The 19,253-nt window shown below is 34.5% G+C and overlaps 1 protein-coding gene across 50 annotated transcripts in view; it reads left to right on the forward strand.

The window, feature by feature from the left end:
* MLIP (muscular LMNA interacting protein) overlaps nt 1-19,253 on the forward strand; it is a 283,089-nt gene that overhangs the window by 188,258 nt on the left and 75,578 nt on the right. For all 50 annotated transcript variants that reach the window (XR_013534304.1, XR_013534303.1, XM_078369389.1 and 47 more), the window contains one exon: nt 1,826-1,870. Coding sequence is in view for 48 of the 50 variants with exons in the window: in XM_078369389.1 (XP_078225515.1) it covers nt 1,826-1,870 (45 nt within the window). In the remaining 2 variants the exon portion in view is untranslated. The remainder of the gene's footprint in view (nt 1-1,825; nt 1,871-19,253) is intronic.

A 19,253-nucleotide genomic window follows, 5' to 3' on the forward strand; every position in this document is an offset into this window, starting at 1 on the left:
AATAGAAATGGAGACTTCAGATGATAACTGTCTTTCCATAGAGAGTCTTTTCTTTGTTTCTGTCAAACATTGGGAGCACTAGCAAGAAAAAACTACCTGAATTTAATTTAAGGTTCTGAGATTATTTTTTCTAGACAGTCATCTTCACATAATTTGACACTAGGCTGAGGACCATGTGAGTCTTCTGGGTCACTCTTACTCCTAGGAGCTCAAACTGTTCTTGGCAAGTCCTGGTTGACTTTTCTCTCTCTATGCCTGAGAGATATCAAAAGTTTGGGTTAGCTTTTCAAGCAATTCATCATTATTTGCAAACACCCTGAGGGCACAAGCAGTTTGAAATGCTGGGCTTCTCTCTTCAGGTTCCCATCCTCTTTTAATTTGGCCCAGTAATTATTCACTCTCTTTTTACTACATTGATGTCTTTGGTAAATATTTTTCAATATGTTGGTCAGATTTTTTTCTTGTCCTTTATGGAAAGATTACTTCCAGTTTTCTACCCACCTTTCTCAGAGGAGAAAATCTACCTTAGAAACTTTGTGCTTGTTCCTTCTTTTTGGAATGCTCTTTATCTAGAGTAGTACCACATACCCAACTTCCTTACTCCTTCAAGTCTTTGAAGTCTCCTTCAAATGTCACCTTCTCTACGTTGATCATCTGATTTAAAACTGTAAGCTCCCAGCACTCTTGACCTCCTTAACATTTAGGTGGTCCAGAAAAATACAAGGTATTTTGTAGAAGCAAAGAAAATTTTATCTGGAAGCATATTTTTCATTGCATTTATTCCTTTCTAACATATAATTTACTTATGTATGATTTTATTGCTTATTTCATTTATTCGAGAAGTGAACTCCTCTGTGGTAGGACAGCTTTGTATCTTTTGTTCACCAATACGTCCCAGGAGTGTATAACAGTGATTGGCACACAATAAATATGTGTCGAGTGGACAAATGAATCAAATAGCTATTTCATCTCAGAAAGTGGGCCTACAAAAGAAAAATTGGGGGCAATATTGAATGCACATTCGAAATTGAGAATTATTAGTTTAAAATTAATTATTTTGTTTGAAAGAGTTTCTCCAATAATGTTTTGCTTCTCCGATTCAAGTATGGGGAAAAATGAATAGTAAGGCCAATCTAGGGTTGAGTTTTGTTTTTTTTTTTTTTTGAAATAAACTTGTCACAGGAAGAGAAGAAGATAAAAAAATTAAAGTATTAAAATGACTTATAATAATAAAAATATATGAGCTGAGAGGTAAAGCCAGAATAAAGCCAATGAAAGTCAGTGATTTGGAGGTCTCAGTGATGTGGATGTTTCACTGGTGGCACTAGAGAAATAAAGATGGTGGATAGGAGGGAGAGTTCTGAGTGAGGGAGATTTGTAATTGATATTTCTGAGAGTTTCTGTTTTATTGGTGAATGCGAAGTCCAAGAGCTTTCCGGGAGTGAATGATTGAAATGGAGTAGATGAAAACATCTTTGGAATTGAGGAGGTCAAAAAATTGAAAAGACAGAGATTTCTGTATGAATTTTGAAATAGGCAAAAGTTATGGAAGAAACATGAGGGAAGAACTATTAGGATCTTTCCTAACAGTGAGTTAACATCATCAGTACATAAGAAGAAATTACCAGAAAGCTGATAGATAAAATAAGTGAAAAGTAAAATCAAGTGATATCATTTTATTAAATAATTTTCTAAAAGATGATATTGTATAGAGAGAGCAATGTTTAGAAAGTCTCAACTGAAAAGGTGAACACATTCCAGAAGTTGAATCTATTATTATTTACTTTATTATTTCAGAAGTAAAATTGTTTTTATTTTCATACAGACTTCTACAACTCTTCCAAGAGCAGCTGGTCGAGAAACCAAATATGTAAGTACCTTTATAATTATACACACTGCTTTTGAAATGGGTGCCTGTGCTTTGGAGAGAACACAATTATAAAGTAATTTAAATAGAATTAGTTGATTTTTTAAAGAAGTTGAAGGGTATGATGAGATGGTTGGCTCAGATATGAAAAATCAGATTATGTCAGAGATAAAACATCAGGTAAGCTTATCACATTCATTCTTAAGTGAGGTCTAATTTGATCAGTTAGCTAAATAAAACAGAACTGCCATACTTGGTATCTTTCTAGTTATCAATGCTTAGATGATGTTTTCATTTTTGCAATGGTTGATAGTGCTTATAAAATAGTCAGATCATATACTTGAAACATTAAGATTTGTCCATTTCTAATCGGATTGCCAGTTTAATCAACTTTGACTATTTTGTTGTTTTCTTGCATTTAAATTATTAACAAATAAATCAATTTCTACTTATGAGCAAAAATAGATTAATAGTGGATTAGACTCACACGTTCAAGTCAAGTAATTATGAGTAGCTGGCTCTGAGTGCGTTAGACATACACATGCATAGCCTCATCCCAACTAGTGTTCACTATCTAATAATTGTATTTTCCATCATGTGGTCAACTTATGCTTCTGACCAAACTTACTCCAGTTGAAACAAAATTATCTCCTTAATAAGTGTTTAGTTTTTAGTCTAAAACAAATGAGTAAAGTGTTTCACTTAAATTATATATTTGTGGTTTTTGTCATAATTGTGAAGAGTAAATAGTTATTAAATGTTTATTTTGTGCCATGTCATCATTGCAATTTATACAGTTCTGCCTTCATTTGAATCTCCCCAAGGCAAGTAATAAGTTGAAATTACTAAATTTTACCACATCCAGAAAAATTATGTTTAGAGGATGTGGGTAGGAACACTGCTTAGAGCATTTCCTGGAAGTCTTGCTGTTATTTTTCATTATTATTGGAAGCCATTTGGAGTAATACTTAAAAAGAATGAAGGCATTTAGTAGACTAGATCCAAGTTTAAATCACAGTGTTACTTTTAGATAACTGATTCTGGGAAAATTACTCACCATGTTACCTTTCTGTGCCTTTGTTTCTTCATCTATGAAATGTGGATACTAATAATTTTCTTGTGTAAAATTTATATTAGCTAATATACAAAAAACCCTTAATGCAATCCGGTTACAAAGGAATTGCTCAATACCTAAATGCTTTTCCTTTCCTTTCCTGTTTTCCTTTTTGCACATCTCCTTTCTTCTCTACCTCTTACGTATCTTTGGAATACTGGAAGTACTGTGATTTAGTTTAATTTCTTGATTCTTGAGTGGGTACAAGAAAAGAAAGTTTTCCTAAAAGTGTTTCCATACTTTTTGTGACTAATACATTTTACAAGAGCCAGACCATCAAAAAAATCTCCAGAATTTTTGCTTTCTCATTCTCGTCTCTTATCTATTCTTGCCTTTCAGTAAAATGTCTAATTAGATTAGTTTTCAGCAGGTTCAGTGGATTGACGTCACTATCCGTTTCTCTCTGGAAGTGGTTAATTTGGTAGCAATTAAAATGATTCTGAAGCAGCTTCTTCAATCTCCATAGCTTAAAATTATTTCAAATTATTCTTTATTTTCAATCAATTATCAGACTTAATAAAAGTAGATTAACTTTCATGCTCTTAATGTTGTGAGAACATGTAAGTCATTTAAAGTTAAGAATGAACCATCAAACAGGTTCAGTATAGGCTAGAACAAATATAACCTTTATTTCAGGTAAGGTTCTTTACCTTAATTAAAATTCATTTCTTGAGTAAGAAGCTTTGTTTTTACTTTATTTTACAACATGACATTTGGATTATTGTTTGTGGCACCTGATATATGCACACATCTTTTGGAAGACCATAAGAGATCATTTTACAATGGAAGGTCAAAACTAGTTTTGGCACCAGCTCAAGGTTTAGTCATATTTGTACATACTCAGCTGTAGTTATTACAGTTTACTAAGTGATACCTGATGCATTTATTTAGAGGAGAAAAGATTAAATTGTAGAACAGAAGTCCACTTTAGCTATAAGTTTTGATCTTAGATGAACAAGAGCTTATCATGTATGTCTTAATATAATACATTGACTTTTAAAAAATAATGACATTGTAATATTTTCTTCCAAAAATTAGGATGTTCATATTGACTGAACTATGGGATGTCTCACTTTATGAGTTTACTAGCTATAATTTAATTAATTAATTAATCACTATGTTTTCCCTCTTCTCCCATGAAAACTAAAAAGCAACTCTGAGAAGGCTATTTCTGTGACATTTCAATATTTCACCATCTGTCTTCAAACTTTGGAGAAACTAGTCATCTTCAGAGTATATACCTGCTGGGACTCAATGCGTCATTGACTTTGTAGATATTCTTAAATTCCAGAGCAGGGATCATGCAGGTTACCAACTCCTATACCACAGAGGAGGTTGAACAAAGGGAACACACAAATTAAAGCAAAGAAAAAAAAGTTTTGTTACACTTGAGGATATCCTGAACAAGTTAGTACTAACTACCTAAAATAATATATCTGACTACTACATATTATATGTCTCAAACACATGGATATATACAGTTATTATTTGCCAATAAAAAATAAAAATTAAAAAGGTATAGTATATAATCTATGAATCAAGACTAATAGAAAAGCTAGTCACTATTTCTAGCCCTGTTATTCAGTTTCCACCTGTATTCATTGATTCAACAAATATTTATTTTGTGTCTGCCAAGTACTATTCACTGAGGAGTCACTGGGGTGAGAGGAGTGAACACAGTGATAGGGTGCTAATTTCTGAAGCATATATTCCAATGGATAAGACAGATAGTAGATAGTTAAAATAGTAAATGAACAAAATACTTTGTTGTAGAAATAGAGGAGAGGTAGCCAGAGAACCAACTGATGTTAAAACCAACTTACAAACTTGCTAGTTTTCAAAGTATTCATAGGTTTTCCAGTTTTCCTGAGATAATTATAATGGTTTAATAAAAGAAAAAAAGTGTATAACTAATTCCATTTTATAGGCCTTTGATGTAAGGCTTTCTCTTAAAAGAAGAAAAAAATGAACAAAAAAACACAAAATAATATTTTTTTCTTTGGGTCTTTACTGCACGTATTGTGAAATTTTACAGGGTCTGTTTTATACGATGAACCAGGTACAGTAAAAGCAACACTAATTCAGACTAGTTAAAGTAAAGGTTTTCTCCAGTCCATGGTGTGCTTAAATTGTGGGCTGTTTTAAAGTAATATCATTGAGATTCTTTTTAGTGTAATAAAATTGAAAGTAGGCTAACAGCATGCTGAATAGGGAGTGAGCCTAGGTCATTTGCAGGGTTGATTAATTTATCGTCAATATTTTATTTGATTCTTTTAAAAAGATGTTTAATTGAACAATAATAAAACTAATATTTTGAGCTCTTAACTTGAAATAAAGCTTAACTATCTAATTTAAATCATATACCAAGCATATGAAGTGGGTATTTTTATTTTAAAATCTCCATTTTACAGAGGGGAGAAAACAAGTTTCAGAAGTCACAGAGAAGGCAAAACCCAACCCAAGTTTGCTTCATGTCAAAGTTTCTGTCACTGATATTTCTATATACTTAGAGACGTATAAGTCCATACTGGAAATAGTTCGTGTTCTTTAAATATTTTATCCATTCATGTTTATACTCTGGGTCCAAATTATGTCTTCATGCCCAGTAACCTTCAGCCTAAATTTAGAAGGAATGATTTCATATTTGGTCATATTAACATCTAAAATGATAATGATTTACTGTTTCTAAGATTTTAAATCATGTGCTTAAATGTACATTAACTCATAATATATCAGATAAGGTATAAGAGCGTTACTTCTCATGACACTCATTTTTAAAGTTTATTTTCTTCATGTAAAGAAATTTCCTTTCTAAACAAATTTTGATTTTTTAAAAATTTTTTGTGGGTACATAATAGGTATGTACGGGGCACACGAAATATTTTGATATAGGCATGCAATGCATAATAATTGCATCATGGAAAATAGAGTATCTGTCCCCTTAAGCTTTTATCCTTTGTGTTGCAATCTGATTATATTCTTTTAGTTATTTTAAAATGTACAATTAAATTATTGAGTATAGTCACTTGGTTGTGCTATCAAATACCAGGTCTTATTAATTCTTTCAATTTTTTTTATACCTGATAGCCATCCCCACCTCCCCACCCCAAAGCAACCCCCACCCGTCCCAGCCTCTGGTAACCATTCTTCTCTACTCTCTATCTCCATTAATTTAGTTGTTTTGAGTTTTAGATTCCACAAATAAGTGAGAACATGCATTGTTTGTCATTCTGTGCCTGGCTTATTTCACTTACTCTATACATGTTGCTGCAAATGACAGGATCTCATTATTTATAATGAGTGAATAGTACTCCATTGTGTATAAGAACTGTATTTTCTTTATTCAGTCATCTATTAAAGGCTACTTAGGTTGCTTCTAAATCTTAGATATTGTGAACAGTGCTGTGGCAAACATGTGAGTGCAAATAACTCTTTGATATAATGATTTTCTTTCTTTTCTGTATATGACCTGCAGTGGGATAACGTGTTAGATCATACATGATAGCTCTTTCTTTTTAGTTTTCTGTGGAACCTCCAGATTGTTCTTTATAGTGGTTGTACTAATTGGTGATGTACAGTCCCAACCACAAGGGTTCCCTTTTCTCTACATCCTCGTAAGCATTTGTTATTGCTTATCTTTTGGATCAAAGCCATTTTAACTGGGGTGAGATAATATCTCATCATAATTTTGATTAGCATTTATCTGATGATCAGCGACGTTGAGCATCTTTTCATAAGCCTGTTTGCCATCTGGATGTCTTCTTTTGAGAAATGTCTATTGAAATGTTATGCCCATTTTAAAACATAATTATACTTTTTATATAGAGTTGTTTGAGCTCCTGATATATGCTGATTATTAATTTCTTCTTAGATGGGTAGTTTGCGAATATTTTCTCCCATTCTATGGATTATCCCTTCATTTGGTTGATTGTTTCATTTGCTGGGCAGAAGCTTTTGAACACATGATCCCATTTGTTCATTTTTGCTTTGGTTGACTGTGCTTGTGGGGTACTACTGGAGAAATTTTAGCCCAGACTACTGTCCTGGAAAGTTTTTCTGATATTTTCTTGTAGAAGTTTCATAGTTTGAGGTCTTAGATTTAAGTATTTAGTTCATTCTGATTTGATTTTTGTATATGGTAAGATATAGGGGTCTGGTTGTATTATTTTGCATATGGATACCCAGCTTTCCCAGCATCATTTATTGAAAAGACTGTCTTTTTGTTATGTATGTTCTTGCCACCTTTGTCAAAAATGAGCTCACTGTAAATGAGTGAATTTGTTTTTGGATCTCTATTCTGTTCCATTGGCCTATGTTTCTGTTTTTACGCCAGCAGTATGCTGTTTTGGTTACTATAGCTCTGAAGTAGAATTCAAAGTCAAAGAATGACTCCAGCTTTGTTCCTTTATCTCAGGATAGCTTTAGTGATTCTGGGTCCTTTGTGGTTCCCCATAAATTTCATAATTTTTCAATTTTTGTGAAGAATGTCATTGGTATTTTGCTAGGAATTGCTTTGAATCTGTAGATTGCTTTTGGTAATATGGGCATTATAACATATTTATTCTTTCAATCTAAGAACATGGGATCTATTTCAGTTTTTTTGTATCTTCTTCAATTTCTTTCATCAGTGTTTTATAGTTTCTATTGTAGAGATTTTCACTCTTTGGTTAAGTAAATTCCTAGGTTATTGCTTTTACTTGTGGCTATTATTTTACATGAAATTACTTTTTTGACTTCTATTTTAGATTGTTCTCCGTTGGCATGTAGAAGTGCTACTGATTTTTGTATGTTGATTTTGCATCCTGCAACTTTACTGAATTCAATTTTCAGTTCTAATACTTTTTTGGTGGATTCGTTAGGTTCTTCCAAATACAAGATTATATCATCTGCAAACAAGAATAATTTGACTTCTTCCTTTCCAATTTAGGTGCCCTTTATTTATTCTCTTGTCTGATTACACTAGTTACAACTTCCAGTTATGTGTTGAATAACAGTGGTGACAGAGAACATCCTTGTCATGTTCCAGATCTTAAAAGAAAAGCTTTAAGTTTTCCTCATTCTGTATGATTCTAGCTGTGGTTCTATCATATATGGCTTTTACTATGTTTGGATAATATTCCTTCTATATCCAGTTTTTTGAGAGTTTTTGTTTTATCATGAAAGGATGTTGACTTTTATCATATGATTTTTCAACATCAATGATCATATGGTTTTTGTCCTTTATTCTGTTGATATGACATATCACATTGATTGATTTGCATATGTTAAACTATCTTTGCATCCCTGGGATAAATTCTACTTAGACATGATGAATGATCTTTTAATGCATTGTTGAAGTTGTTTTGCTAGCATTTTGTTGAACTAGCATAACATATTGACAACATTAACCTAGCATAACAATGAATATTGATGCATCAATATTCATCAGAGATATTGACCTATAGTTTTCTTAGTTTGATGTATCATTTTCTGGCTTTGGTATGAGGGTAATATTGGTCTCATTATAGAATGAGATTGGTAGTGTTCCCTTCTCCTTTTTTTTTTTTTTTGATTGGTTTAAGTAGAATTGATATTAGTTCTTCCTTAAATGTTTCATAGAATTCAACAGTGAAGCCACTGAGTCCAGGGCTTTGCTTTAATGGGAGACTTTTCATTACAGCTTCGACTTCATTAGTTGTTATTGGTCTGTTCAGATATTGGATTTCTTCATGGTCCAGTCTTGATAGGTTGTATGTGTCTAAGTATTTATAAATTTCCTTTGGATTTTCCCACTCATTGGCATATGGTTGCTCATAATAGCCACTAATAATCCTTTAAAATCTGTGGTTTTATTTCATGCTCCTAAATGAGAGGAATCAATTTATGGAAATGACCATACTGCCCAAAGTAATTTATAGAGTCAATGCTATTGTCATTAAACTACCATTGACATTCTTCACAGAATTAAAAAAAAATACTTTAAAATTCATATGGAACCAAAAAGCCTGTATATAGTCAAGACAATCCTAAGCAAAAAGAACAAAGCTGGAGGCATCATGCTACCTGACTTCAAACTATACTATAAGGCTACAGTAACCAAAACAGCATGGTACTGGTACAAAAACAGACACAAAGACCAATGGAACAGAATAGAGATCTCAGAAAAAAGGTCAAACATCTACGACAATCTGATCTTCAACAAACCTGAAAAAAACAAGCAATGGGGTAAAGATTCCCTATTTAATAAATGGTGCTGGGAAAACTGACTAGTCATATGCAGAAAATTGAAACTGGACTCCTTCCTTGCACCTTGTACAAAACTGAACTCAGGATGATTTAATGTAAAACCCAAAACTATAAAAACTCTAGAAGAAAAGCTAGGCAATACCATTTACGACCAGCACAGGCAAAGATTTCATTACAAAAACATCAAAAGCAATTGTAACAAAAGCAAAAATTGACAAATGGGATCTAGTTAAACTAAGCAGCTTCTGTACAGCAAAAGAAATTATCATCAGAGTGAACAGATCACCTAGAAATTGGGAGAAAATGTTCACAATCTATCCATCTAACAAAGGTCCAATATTCAGAATCTACAAGGAACTTAAATAAATTTAAAAGAGGCCGGGCATGGTGGCTCAAGCCTGTAATCCCAGTACTTTGGGAGGCCGAGATGGGTGGATCACGAGGTCGAGAGATCAAGACCATCCTGGTCAACATGGTGAAACCCCGTCTCTACTAAAAATACAAAAAATTAGCTGGGCATGGTAGTGCATGCCTGTAATCCCAGCTACTTGGGAGGCTGAGGTAGGAGAATTGCCTGAACCCAGGAGGTGAAGGTTGCAGTGAGCCGGGATCGCGCCATTGCACTCCAGCCTGGGTAACAAGAGCGAAACTCCGTCTCAGGAAAAAAATAATAATAAAAAATAAATTTAGAAGAAAAAATCAAACAACCTCATTAAAATGTGGACAAAAGACATAAAAGACAGTTGTCAAAAGAAGACATTTATGCAGCCAACAAACATGAAAAAAAGCTCAACATCACTGATCATTAGAGAAACACAAATCAAAACCACAGTGAGATACTATCTCACACAGTCAGAATATGCAATTATTAAAAAAGTCAAGAAACAACAGATGCTGGTGAGGCTGTGGAGAAATAGAAATGCTTTTACACTGTTCGTGGGAATATAAATTATTGCAACCATTTTGGAAGATGGTGTGGTGATTCTTTAAAGACCTGAAACCAGAAATACCATTTCACTCAGTAATCCCATTATTGAGTATATACGCAAAGGAATATAAATCTTTCTATTATAAAGATATACACATGTTCATTGTGGCACTATTCACAATAGCAAAAACATGGAATCAACTCAGATGCCCATAAATGATAGACTGGCTGAAGAAAATGTGGTACATACACACCATGGACTACTGTGCAGCCATAAAAAGGAACAAGATCATGTCTTTTGCATTGAGATGAATGGAGCTGGAAGTCATTCACCTCAGCAAATTAACACAGGAACAGAAAACCAAGCACCACATATTCTCACTTATAAGTGGGAGCTGAACAGTAAGAACACATAGATGTGGACAGTGGGGACAGCACATACTGGGGCCTCTTAAAAGGGCAGGGGAAAGGAGAGCGTCAGGATAAATAGCTAATGCATATGGTGACTGATGTCTAAGTGATGGGTTGATAGGTATAGCAAACCACCATGACACACATTTACCCATGTTTCTAACCTGCATGTCCTGCACATGTGTCCTGAAACCTAAAATAAAATAAAATTAAAAAAATAAAAGTACATACAGAAAAAAAGTTGTGGTTTCAGTTGTAATGTTTTCATTTTCATCTCTAATTTTATTTATTTGGGTTTCTTCCCTTTTTTTCCTTCATTATTCTGCCTAAAGGCTTATGAATTTTCTTTATTTTTTTCAAAAACCACCTTTTTGTTTCATTGATCTTTTAAATTGCTTTCTTTGTTTCAAATTTATTTATTTCTGCTTTGATATTTATTATTTTTCTTCTAGTAATTTTGGGTTTGGTTTGCTCTTCCTTTTATAGTTGTTTAAGATATGTTATTAGGTTATTTGACTTTTGTTTTTATGTAGGCACTTACAACTATAAATTTCCCTTTTAGTACTGCTTTGCTATATCCCATTGGCTTTGGTATATTGTGTTTCCATTATCAATTGTTTAGAGAAATTTTTCAATTTCTTTCTTAATTTCTTCATTGACCTACTGGTCATTCAGGAGCATATTGTTTTATTTCCATGTGTTTGTATAGTTTTCAAAATTCCTCTTAATCTCACTCTGGTCAGAGAAGATGCTTGATATTATTTTAATGTTTTGAATGTTTTAAGACTTGTTTTGTGACCTAACGTATGGTCTATCTTTGAGAATGATCCACATGCTAAGGAGAAGCATGTGTTGAAGCATTACAGCTGTTTGATGCAGTGTTCTGTAAATATCTATTAGGTTCATTTGGTCTATAGTGCTGATTAAGTCTGATGTTTATTTGCTGATTTTCTGTATGGGAGATCTGTCTGATGCTAAAATTGGGGTGTTGAAGTCTCCAGCTATTACTGCATTGAGATCTGTCTCTCTTTAGCTCTAATAGTATTTACTTTATTTATCTGGATGCTCCAGTGTTGGTTGCATATAAATTTGCAACCATTTTAGCCTTTTGCTGAACTGACCCTTTTATCATTATGTAATGACATTCTTGGTCTCTTCTAACAGTTTTTGTGTTGGTATCTATTTTGTCTGATATAAGTATAGTTACCTGTGCTCTTTTTTGGTTTTCATTGCCACGAAATATAGCTTTTTACATCCCTTTATTTTCAGTCTAAGAGTATGTCTATAGACTAAGTGTGTTTCCAGTAGGCAACAGATGATTGGGTCTGTTTTTCTTCTATTCAGCCACTCTATGCCTTTTGATTGGAGAGTTTAGTACTTGTACATTGAATGATATTATTGGTAGGTAGGGACTTACTCCTACCCTTTTGTGATTAGTTTTCTGATTGTTTTGTGATATTCTCTTTCTTCTTTCCCTTTTTCCTGTCTTTCTTTTCGTGAAGGTGATCTTCTCTGGTGGTATGCTTTAATTCTTGGTTTTTATTTTTGTGTAGCTCTTGTATGTTTTTTAATTTGCGATTACCATGAGGCTTGTAAATACTATCTTATAACTCATTATTTTAAACTGATGACCACTTGACACTAATTGCATAAACAAACAAACATGCAAAAAGAAAACTAATAAAAACCCTACACTTTTAGCTTCATGTCCCTGCTTTTTAGTTTTTAATTTTTTATGTCTTATACTATGTCTTAAAAAGTTGTAGTTATTAATTTTGACTGGTTCATCATTTAGTCTTTTTACTTAAAAGTAGTTTACACACCACAATTACAGTGTTATATTCTGTGTTTTTCTGTGCGTCTACTATTATCAGTGAGTTTTGTATCTTCCTATTTCTTCGGGCTCCTTCACATTCTTCTCTTTCAAATTGAAGAACCCCCTTCGGCATTTCTTGTAGACAGGTCTGGTGTTGATGAAATCCCTCAGCTTTTGTTTTCTGAAAAGGTCTTTATGTCTGTTTCATGCTTGGAGGATATTTTCACCAGATACTCTATTCTTGGGTAAAAGTTTTTTGTTTTTCCCCCTTCAGCACTTTAAATATGTCATTTGACTGTCTCCTGGTCTGTAATACCTCCACTGAAAAGTCTGCTGCCAGACATATTAGAGCTCTGTTGTGTTTTATTTGTTTCTTTTCTCTTTCTGCTTTTAGGATCCTTTACCTTTTACCTTTGGTAACTTGATTATTAAATGCCTTGAGGTCATCTTCCTTAGGTTAAATCTGCTACAACTTTCCTGTATTTGAATATCGATATCTTTCTCTAGGTCTGAGAAGTTCTCTGTTATTGTAACTTTGAATAAACTTTCTACCCCTGTTTCTTTCTCTACCTCATCTTCAAGGCCAATAACTCTTATTTTCTAAATACTGAAGCTGTGCTTTATTGTTTTTTTGTTTTTGTTTCCTCTGACTCTGTACATTTTCAAATTCCTGTCTTCAAGTTCATTCATTCTTTCTTCTTCTTGGTCAGTTCTGCTATTAAAGGACTCTGATGCATTCTTCGGTAGGCCAATTCCATTTTTCAGCTCCAGAATTTTTGCTTTATTTTGTTTTAATTATTTCAGTCTCTTTGTTAAATTTATCTAATGGAATACTAAATTCCTTCTCTGTGTTTTCTTGAAATTCTTTGTGTTTCCTCAACACAGCTATTTTGAATTCTCTGTCTGAAGATCACATATCCCTGTTTCTCCAGGATTGGCTTCCAGAGCCTTACTTAGTTTGTTTTATAAGGTCATGTTTTCCCAGATGGTCTTGTTGCTTGTGATTGTTTGCCAGTGTCTCAGCATTGAAGTGTTAGGTATTTTTTGTAGTCTACAGTCTAAGCTTGTTTATGCCTATCTCTGAATTATTAGGCAGAGACTTTTATTTCTTCCCTTACTTTCTCCTAAAGAAATGGAGTCTCTCTCTGTATTGAGCTGCCTGGTACTGTGGTGAGATACATGCACTGCTGTGGCAAGTTCCCACAGGCCCTGTGCAGGTCCACAGTTGCTGTCTGGGAGACACGGTTTAGAGTAAAAAAATTTAGAAATTTACCTGATATTCTATTTCTTGGCAGCTAAGCTAGCACTCACACCACAATACAAAGTTCTTTCTGATCTTCCCTCCACTTTTCACAGGCAGAGGAGCCTCTCCCTGTGGCCACCACCACCATCAGCACATGGCAGGGTGGGGTGGGAGTGTCTGCTATGCCACTGCTGATGTTCACTAAAAGCCCAAGGGCTCTTCAGTCAGCTTGTGACAAATGCTTCTGGGCCTGAGACTCACCCTTCAGGACAATGGGCTCCCCTCTGGCCCAGGGCTAGTCCAGAAATGGTGTCTAAGAGCCTATGCCTAGATTCAGGGACCCCAAGAGCCTGTTTGTTGCTCTACCTCACTGTGGTCAAGCTGGTACCTAAGGTGCAAGATAAAGTTCCATTTGCTTTTCCCTCTGCTTTTCTCAGACAGAAGGGAGTCTGTCTCTATAGCTACTACAGCTGGGAATGTGATGGGTCACACCTGAAGTCAGCACATCTAAGAGCGAGAGGCCGATGGTGTACTACCTCGCTATCGCTGCTGGTGATTCGGTATCTAATGGCTCTTTAGTCAGCAAGTGATGAGTCCTGCCAGGACTGGGTCTTTCCCTTCAAGGCAGCAGGTTCTCTTTTGGCCCAGGAAGTGCCTAGAAACATTGTGAGCTAGGGCCTGTAATGGGAGCATCAAAGCTCTGCCTTGTGCTCTATCTAATTGTGGATGAGCTGATCTCCAAGATGTAAGACAAAGTCCTCTTTACTCTTCACTCTCCTCTCCTTAAGCAGAAACAAGGAGTACATTTGTTGCTGCAAGCAGCAGTGCCTTGAATTGGGGAAGAAAAAGCACAAGAACTCTTTTAGCCATGGCAGCTGGTATCTCCCTAGGTCATATGCCACCCTAATCTACCAGCTCTGAGCTCAGCGCAGTACTTGGAGTTGCCTAGGAATTGCAGCTCTTATGTCCTAGACTACCTTTCAAGTTTACCTAAAATCCCAGAGCACTTTTGCCCGTGGTGGCGAGCCTTGCCAAGAAAGTCAATTTCCAGTTGCTGGGATGGGCAATTCCCCTCTGCGTAGGTACTTCATGCTCTCTCCATGTGTGGGCACTGCCTGAGCCCAGCACAGTTTTGTTGTCTGCAATTATAAGGCAGCGGTGAGTCAATGTTAAATCCCCTAGTTGCTGTGCTCTCCCTTCCCCAAGTGCACAGACTCTCTGTGCTGTATGGCTACTACTGGGGAGTCAGGAGAAGGGTAGCATCTCAGCAGTTCAAGACTGTCTCTCCAACCCTTTCAATGCCTCTTTCAGCAATTTGAAGTTAAAACTAGGTACTATGATTGCTCATCTGATTTTGGTTTTTTAGAGGGTGGTATTCTGTGTCCAGATAGTTGTTAAAATTTTGTGTTCCTGCAGGAGATACGAACACTATAAGTTTCTGCTCTGCCATGTTGCTCCACCCTTCAGGAAAGAATTATGTATTAAAATTCTATTTCATTCTATAAACTTTGTAGAGGGAATTTTTTTGTCTTTGCATTATATGTGCCATTGTAAATGTTTATTATTTTTTATTAACTTCCAGTATAAATTCATCTCATTTATATAATTCAAAAACATAGTATGCTTTCTTAATAAAGAACAAACTCTGAAAATAGGGCATCAAAAAAACTCGTAGTTGGAATCACATTCTATTGATAACAACTTATCTTATAAATTTTCTACATTTTACAAATTACTTTTAAGTGTAGAGGAAATATCTGAGATGGAGTTATTAAATATTAGATAGCATACAGGTAAGATCTCATTTTAATAAGCTTGAGAGACAGAAGAATGTTATTACAATGGAAACATATTCCTTCCAAAATATCAGAATATATTGAAAAATGTGTCAAACTTTATTAATAATATTTCCACTGTATATACAGATATTCAAATAAAGGTCATATCCAATTTCACCAGCTCACACACTCTTCTTGTTGCTATGCTTGGAAAGGTTGCTATACTGGAATGCTTCAGAGTTGATGTGCAATAGTGCACTCTGGGGAGTCCTAAGAGGGGACTTAATCCCAATCAGGTCCAGATCTACTTCACTGTAGGATGAGACCAGAGATTTGATGAGTTATAGGAAGAACTGAGAACTATTTAAACAAGAAATTCCACTTATTTCCTTTTTTAGTTGTTCAGAAAATTTCTGCAGTGTATATATGTGTGACAGGGGCTAAGGAAGGAATGGAAGATAGTCTTCTGCATTACGTTAGATGAGGAGGCAGAGAAGAGATTGAATGAGACAACCCTTCTGCTTGTATCCTTCTCCTTGCCATTTTAGATTTTACGAAATAGGAAGGCGCCTTATTTCAGACAAACTTCCCCTTGATCTGATCTTTTATTTCCCTGTTTACACATATAAACTATGACTTTTACCGGTCACCTATGCCCACTTGTTCCGTCTACCAACTATGTTCATGACAAGTTGGAATCATCCCCTATCTTAAAGAGTCAAACTTTTAAAAATTACTAAATCTACTCTTTATGTTTAGATATTATGAGGGTTATATTACTAACTTAGAAAATGGTCTTTGAAGAGAGATTTAGACAGGGTAAATTCTATATAGATACTAGGAATAAACAAATAAGGGTGATGTGTCATAATATATCTCATGGCCTTGGCGTCTAACATTCTTAACATGGATCCATTTTGTTGAGTAGTGCATTGTGTACAAATAATAGGAACACTCTCCAGGTTAAGAGTAAGACAGTGTCTTTATCATTTTATATGTCCTCAATGCTGAGTTTAGCATTCAGTAATAACTAGGTGCCCAATTAATATTTTGAGTGTTATCTTTCTGCTTACCTGTATGTCAGTCTTGACTGGGAGAAGTAACATAATTCAACTAGCATGTTATCACTGATTAGAGCTCTCTGAGCTTAGAGAAAGGAAGATTTAGGACAGTCAGAGTCAATAGAGGAAAAGGGAAAAGAAGCATCTTAATGGTATCAAACCTGGCATTATACTTAGGTGGAAGGGACATGGCTGCTGAAAGGAAAAAAAGCATGCTAAAAGTAGGGTAGCAGAGTACTGAAAGAAAAGGCAATTATTTAATACTTTTTTTCTAATCCAACTTGAGTTTTGCCCCAGGCCCCCAAGAAGGTGTCTGTTAGTGATGCCAACTGAAAGGACACCTGTCATGAATGTGAAATGCTGCAGATGGCAAGGAATGGCAAATCTAGTCAATGAATAAGGAGCTTTGCTATGCTTTGTGTGCTTTTGGCTTCAAGTCTTTGGGAAATAAAAATGATTTCTGCAAAGCTGGCTTGGGACAAGTGGTACCCTGTGTAGGAATTTATCTTTCAATGGATTTAAAATCCTTACCTTTATTTAGTCTTTAACTCTTTTAGTTTCTATATAACTTAATTCTTTAATGGATTTTTTTGAAATAAAATTTTTTTACTTTCATACTTTTTTGACTGCTCTATTAGTTTTTTAAGTTTTTTTTTTTAAGACTACAGTAATGGCTAAAGCCCATCTTTCTCTATCTCTCATTATTTTTCTTTAACTAAAACAATGTCAAATGCTGTAGAATATAGATTATGAATTTTTATTTCATACAAGAGCCATTCTTATATTTATCTCAAATGTTATTCTTCCCAGTTGGTGTTAACATGGAGAGATATGAATAACCAAAATTTTCATGTTGTTCAAATCCAATTTCAAATTTATTGTTAGGTATTTTAAGTTTCTTCTCCACCTTTATTCAGGTGATGCAGGTGTTCAAATATAGCAACCTTCTTCCATCACCTGCTGTGTAAATCTTAGTTTGCCACACAATATCTCCTCACTTTCCGGAAAACAATTGCTACAATATTGATGACATAATTAGAGCTGTAACTTCTAATAAACAGCTTTAACCTGTATTAGGCATGCATAGGTAGGGTTCTCAAAGGGCTGGACATCATTGGGTTCATTGAAAAAGCCTGGTCATTTTAGTGTAAAACATGTAAGACATTGTTCTTCCTCTTTGCTAAGTAAAGATCTGTATTAATATTATACATATCCACTCCACTCTATGGTTTGCTTTTAACTTCTCCCTTTCTCTGGGAAATTTCTGATCACAGTGACATGGATTTCATAATATAACTTGAGATAAAAATGTCTGGTGCAGTCTAAAGCATCTTATTGTTATGTCATGATTCCCAATGAAGGAATTTGGGGGTCTTATAAAGACTGGATAAAAAGATATTTAGATATTTTCCTACTTTAATTAATATTTTTGAGCCTTTTCTCTCTTTTCCCTATAATAATAATTTGGTATTATTTAGTACTATATACTGAAAAATGTTAGTAGTGCAAATTGTGTGAATACTTTATTATTATTATGTAACTTCTTGCCTATAATTATCGAAGTAGAAATTAAACCATTTTTTTTTAGTTAAGTTGCATTTAAATCAGCATATTTCACAGAAGCTATTTATTTAACTTAAGGAATCAATAGAGAATGCTTTCGTTAGTGCAATATGAAAAAAATTATTAAAGAGTAAAAAACCTACGATTTTTAGAGGAAATCATTATTATTACCTATATTTCATTATGAGGTTAATAATGAAACCCTAGGTAAACTGACAGGAACACCATGGTGGATATTCTGAAGGGCACTCTTCCCAAAGCTGAGTGCACACTAACCTGGTCCACATAAATTAGAGAATGGGAGCACTTAGCCAAGATACCCTACTGCCGTCAAGCAACCAGGAACAGCAGCAAGCAGTGGCAGTCCCTGTAAAGGATGGCATTAATCAAAACTCAGAAAACAAACAATGTTAGACACTGGGTACAGAGAACTTCAGGTTCCTCATCATTGTTTGGTGATTCATGTTCCTGTATACTTGGTGGTATCATGGAACCATGAGGCTTTCAGTTCTCGGTTATTATTAATCTCTCAGATTAAAAACAATGATACATCAGAATAAGCTCTGAAATATTTGCAATTTCAAAAATAGAAATATTTTAGGAACATAACTTGATTATATTTTAACCAAGCATATTTATAATTATTCATCTGTATGCTGACCAGTTCCTGTCAAAATGGAAGACTGAGCTGGTATGAAAATTTAGCCTCCCATATAAATGCAGAAATGCTTGGTAAAACATAACTAATCCCTGGATGCCATAAATCAAGTGGGACTTCCAAGTTTGTATTAGTCCATTTTCACACTATAAAGAACTACCTGAGACTGGGTAGTTTATAAAGAAAAGAGATATAATTGACTCACAGTTCTGCATGTCCAGGGAAGCCTCAGGAAACTTAAAATCATGGAGGAAAGTGAAGGGGAAGCAAGGACTTTCTTCACATGGAAGCAGGATAGAGAGGTGTAGGCAAAGGGTAACTGGTCCAGAACCTGGACAACTCCTAGGACCCCCATGAGGGCAAATGTACTACAGGGATGGTTTCCCAACCAGGGCTTCTTGAATATCTAAAGAAATCCAAATTGCCAAAATTACTCAAAATAGAAAATTTAAAAACACACAAAATAACTAAAGAACATCATAAGGGAAATACATGAGGGAGAATCAGCAAATACAAGCAACACGGTATTTAACAAGGGGTGACTATAACAACTGAAATATGTTAAACATTATAATGAGTTATAGATATC

This window comes from Callithrix jacchus, chromosome 4 (genome assembly GCF_049354715.1).
Source record: "Callithrix jacchus isolate 240 chromosome 4, calJac240_pri, whole genome shotgun sequence".
NCBI classification, from domain to species: Eukaryota; Metazoa; Chordata; class Mammalia; order Primates; family Cebidae; genus Callithrix; species Callithrix jacchus.